The sequence below is a fragment of the Telmatherina bonti genome, assembly GCF_933228915.1.
Source record: "Telmatherina bonti genome assembly, chromosome: 8".
Lineage (NCBI taxonomy): Eukaryota > Metazoa > Chordata > Actinopteri > Atheriniformes > Telmatherinidae > Telmatherina > Telmatherina bonti.
The window spans coordinates 1,878,064-1,883,518 of NC_136626.1; the positions used below are offsets into that span (position 1 = coordinate 1,878,064).

At 45.6% G+C, this 5,455-nt stretch overlaps 1 protein-coding gene across 1 annotated transcript; it reads left to right on the forward strand.

Moving 5' to 3' along the window:
- Nucleotides 1–2,068: 2,068 nt before the first annotated feature.
- Nucleotides 2,069–5,055, forward strand: rab3b (RAB3B, member RAS oncogene family; the record flags this gene model as incomplete). Its single annotated transcript, XM_079245481.1, has 4 exons — nt 2,069–2,293; nt 3,964–4,082; nt 4,505–4,629; nt 4,871–5,055. 4 exons carry the CDS (start codon nt 2,069–2,071, stop codon nt 5,053–5,055), a joined length of 654 nt encoding a protein of 217 aa, XP_079101607.1.
- Between the last annotated feature and the right edge of the window lie 400 nt (nt 5,056–5,455).

Consider the following 5,455-nt stretch of genomic DNA (forward strand, 5'->3'; position numbering starts at 1 on the left):
GGAAAAAATTACATCCACATGGTGCGTTCACTGATCTGTCAGGAAAAAATAACATCCACATGGTGCGTTCACTGATCTGTCAGGAAAAAATTACATCCACATGGTGCGTTCACTGATCTGTCAGGAAAAAATAACATCCACATGGTGCGTTCACTGATCTGTCAGGAAAAAATAACATCCACATGGTGCGTTCACTGATCTGTCAGGAAAAAATAACTTCCACATGGTGCGTTCACTGATCTGTCAGGAAAAAATAACTTCCACATGGTGCGTTCACTGATCTGTCAGGAAAAAATAACTTCCACATGGTGCGTTCACTGATCTGTCAGGAAAAATAACTTCCACATGGTGCGTTCACTGATCTGTCAGGAAAAAATAACTTCCACATGGTGCGTTCACTGATCTGTCAGGAAAAATAACTTCCACATGGTGCGTTCACTGATCTGTCAGGAAAAAATAACTTCCACATGGTGCGTTCACTGATCTGTCAGGAAAAAATAACTTCCACATGGTGCGTTCACTGATCTGTCAGGAAAAAATAACATCCACATGGTGCGTTCACTGATCTGTCAGGAAAAAATAACTTCCACATGGTGCGTTCACTGATCTGTCAGGAAAAAATAACTTCCACATGGTGCGTTCACTGATCTGTCAGGAAAAAATAACTTCCACATGGTGCGTTCACTGATCTGTCAGGAAAAATAACTTCCACATGGTGCGTTCACTGATCTGTCAGGAAAAAATAACTTCCACATGGTGCGTTCACTGATCTGTCAGGAAAAAATAACTTCCACATGGTGCGTTCACTGATCTGTCAGGAAAAAATAACATCCACATGGTGCGTTCACTGATCTGTCAGGAAAAAATAACATCCACATGGTGCGTTCACTGATCTGTCAGGAAAAAATAACTTCCACATGGTGCGTTCACTGATCTGTCAGGAAAAAATAACATCCACATGGTGCGTTCACTGATCTGTCAGGAAAAAATAACATCCACATGGTGCGTTCACTGATCTGTCAGGAAAAAATAACTTCCACATGGTGCGTTCACTGATCTGTCAGGAAAAAATAACTTCCACATGGTGCGTTCACTGATCTGTCAGGAAAAAATAACTTCCACATGGTGCGTTCACTGATCTGTCAGGAAAAAATAACTTCCACATGGTGCGTTCACTGATCTGTCAGGAAAAAATAACATCCACATGGTGCGTTCACTGATCTGTCAGGAAAAAATAACTTCCACATGGTGCGTTCACTGATCTGTCAGGAAAAAATAACTTCCACATGGTGCGTTCACTGATCTGTCAGGAAAAAATAACTTCCACATGGTGCGTTCACTGATTTGTCAGGAAAAAATAACTTCCACATGGTGCGTTCACTGATCTGTCAGGAAAAAATAACTTCCACATGGTGCGTTCACTGATTTGTCAGGAAAAAATAACTTCCACATGGCGCGTTCACTGATTTGTCAGGAAAAAATAACTTCCACATGGTGCGTTCACTGATCTGTCAGGAAAAAATAACTTCCACATGGTGCGTTCACTGACTAGACCTGCTGAGGTTTAAATAACCGTTTCAGTTTTTCACATCGTTGCCTCTGTGGGACACGCTGGACTACAACTTGATCCTGCCCTCCTACCTGACCCAAGTCCAACATGTAGTCCAGTTTAATCAGGATTTCAGCTGTCGCCATGGGAACCGATGCTGGACCCGTCACCATGGTGACTGTGGTGTAAAAATGTGCTTCTTCCTGATGATTAGACTGATGGATCTGATGATGTCTGACACCAGAACCCCCATGGCAGAACCTCACATTAGCAGAACCGGTGCTGAGTCCATCACACACAGAGAGCTAAACGAGGAAGAGGATAGACACACAACCGGGTCATAAACGGAACCGGGTTTTTAGATAAATCCAGGTTCTGACGGACAGAGCGCGTTCTAGACCAGGACCTGGAGGCAAACCGTGTCTGGAAGTTCTGGTTTTAGTCGGGTTCTGGTCTGAGCCAGACCCGGATGGTCGGGTCAGACCTTCCTATTGCTGCATGTCTTCTCGTCCCCCTCAGATGGCGAAGGCAGACCAGCGTTTCGGGCAGCGGGACGGGTCAGACCAGAACTTCGACTACATGTTCAAATTACTGATCATCGGGAACAGCAGCGTGGGGAAGACGTCCTTCCTGTTCCGCTACGCCGACGACTCTTTCAGCAACTCCTTCGTCAGCACCGTTGGTATCGACTTCAAGGTGAAGACGGTTTATCGCAACGACAAGAGGATCAAACTGCAGATCTGGGTGAGGACAAACACCAGGGGATGGTTCTGGTCCTGGTGGACCGGGACGGTGCCTTGGTGGGTTGGTGGTGGGAACCAGTGGATGTGAAGCAGGTGTGACGTCAGAATATGTGTGTTATAACACACAGTCATGCATTTGGCTCTGACTGCCGCTCTATTTGTCAGTGGAGATGTTTCCATGGCAACAGCTTTTCACTCTCGCTCAGTTTAACACACACACACACACACACACACACACACACACATGCACCCTCACAACGTCATCTCTGGTGGACATTAAAGGACGCCTCAGGGTGAAGAGACGCAGCTGGAGTGTGTGTGTGTGTGTGTGTGTGTGCAAGCGGATGTGTTTGTCTTGCTATCACCATAGGGACCACCGAATGTTCTCTACTGGTAAAGTAGGGACAGTTTTGCAAAGCGAGGACATGTTTTGATTTAATTCTAATGGCTTCCAGATATCAGCAGCTACATACCACACATGCCTTCGCACGTATAAACACTGTGTTAATGTGACTCAATAAAGTCAACGGTGCAGCACAGGGAGGTTCTAACTCCGCAGGCACATTAATTCAGCCCTCAGCGTTTAAACGGGAATGTGTGTGTGAGATTCAAACAGGGAGAAGTGTAAAAATAGACTCAACTTACAAGCTCAGCTGTGTGGAGGAGGTGCAGCTTCTCCTGCAGCAGAGCATCATGGGAGCTGTAGTTATTCTGTCATCACCTGAAGTCAAAGACAGTCTGTGTCTTTGACTTTGGAGAAACAGAGAGAGAGTGTTCGGACATGAGAGCATTTCCGCCAGCTGACGTCATGTCGTTATGCCACACACTGAGGTTCGGATTTGCTCACCTGGAGTTATACGACCCACTGTTGTTCACATCATTGTTGTCCATTTCAATTCAGATTTACAGCGCCACTTCACAACAACGTCCTCTTGCCACATTTTATAAAGACATCAATTTATATAATCAATAGTTTAGTTCAACCAACTGATCAAATCATGGCTTGGATCCAGACCTGATCTGCATGACTCCATGTTTTCATCTCCCCAATGACAGAAACACCAGTCTGCAGACAGTCTGGTTCAACAGAACCTGATCCGGGTCAACCTTCAGGTTCAGAAACCTAACCTGGGTTCTCAGAAACGTGATTCAGGTCTTCAGAACCTGATCTGGTTTCAACAGAACCTGATTTGGGTCCAATAAAACTTGGTCCAATGGAAGCTGATCTGTGTATTCAGAACCTGATCTCGGTCCCACACAACACGATCTGGGTCCAACAAAACCTGAGCAGGGTCTTCAGAACCTGATCCGGATCAACCATCAAATGTGGTTTCATTCAGTTCAAACATGTTTGTCACATGCAATAAATCAACAGAAGAAATACTCAAGGTGAACCCGTCACCGCGGTAACCATCAGCTGAGCAGACGAGCTGGTTGGTTCTTCTTGATGTTCTGGTTCTTCTGTGGCTCTGTAGAACCAGATAATGAGGAAGAGGAGGATGAACAGCAACATGAAAGTACAAGGCAGGCAGCTTTAAGGCGGTTTGTTGCCATGGAAACGAAAGCAGCTCTGATGTCTGAGTTTCCACCTGAGGAGTCCCAGTTGGGTCTCAGCTCTGGTTCTGGTTCTTGTTGGACCCTGGTCTGGTTCTGAAGTGTGTTTTTTTTCAGGACACGGCAGGACAGGAGCGTTACCGGACCATCACCACTGCCTACTACCGCGGCGCCATGGGCTTCATTCTCATGTATGACATCACCAACGAGGAGTCGTTTAACGCTGTCCAGGACTGGTACGTGATTGGTTGGAAGGACTAAGGATAAATCAGCTGATTAACTGCGTTTATTCTCATATAAACCGAGTTCAAAACCAAAATTTTATTTGGAAAATAAAAATATTTGATTTGAAAGTAAAATATTTATATTTCCAACATCTTAAATATTCAGCTTTAACAAATAACATGTAGATTCATGTGAAATATTTAGATTTAGATAAAACACTTGACGTGCAACATTTATATTTAGATATAATATCTAGAATCATAATATTTGCATTTAAAGTAAAAACATGTGAAGTAATAACTGACCTGTTTTTAGGTGTTTAATGTTGTTTTGATTTACGCGTCTGAAAGATCCGGACAAGGATCTTCAGAGGAAAACTGGCTGAATACAAAGACAGAGAGAAACACAATGAGCAGAATCTTTCCGTCTGCAGGGCAACGCAGATCAAGACGTACTCCTGGGACAACGCTCAGGTCATCATGGTGGGAAACAAGTGCGACATGGACGAGGAGCGAGTCGTACCTCCGGAGAAAGGAAAACACCTAGCGGACCAGCTCGGTGAGACCCTCTCCAAACATCAAAGCAACGACTTTTCTGTAGAACGGGTCACTTTAAACCCAATCAAAACGGACCCAGTGCAGAACTGTGAGGTTCACCAGCACAGGAACATGTAGATGTTCCTCGTCAAAGGCTCAGAAAAATGTTTTAGATGAAACTGGAAATCTCGTCTTCTCTTATTGACCAAACAGAACAGATTGTTTCCATATTTGGTCATGTGAAGCTTCTCTTCCTGCTGCAGGCTTCGAGTACTACGAAGCGAGCGCCAAGGAGAACATCAATGTCCGGCAGGTCTTTGAGCGCCTGGTGGACATCATCTGTGTGAAGATGTCTGAGCGTGTGGACGTGGAGGTGCCGACAGCTCCTGGAAATAAGACCACCAGACTGACCGACAAGCCCGCCCAGCTACCTCAGAAGTGCTGCTGATCGTCTGCCCCCTCCCTTCAAACCCTCGCCGCCCCTAAACCCTGCACTCCCATAACCCACAACCTAATGAAGCCCTACTATCAGAACCCTTATTCCAAATAAACCAATAAACCCCACCCCTTCAGAGCCCTTATTTCAATGAAATCCCACCCCACATTTCATGCCAATTAGACACCGCCCCTACAGCGCCCTCACCCCCTGAAACTCAGCTTCTACATAAACCAGGACCAGGGGCCTCATTTACGAAGCTGTCGCACAAAACCCGCCGTCCACCGATTATAGTCCACTTATAGTCAAACCAGGACTTGGCAGTAAAACGTCCCGACCTCCACGCCAACTCTGACCCTACGCACAACATCTGGAGAAACGGGAAACGGCGACACCAAAGGCAGGAAATAAA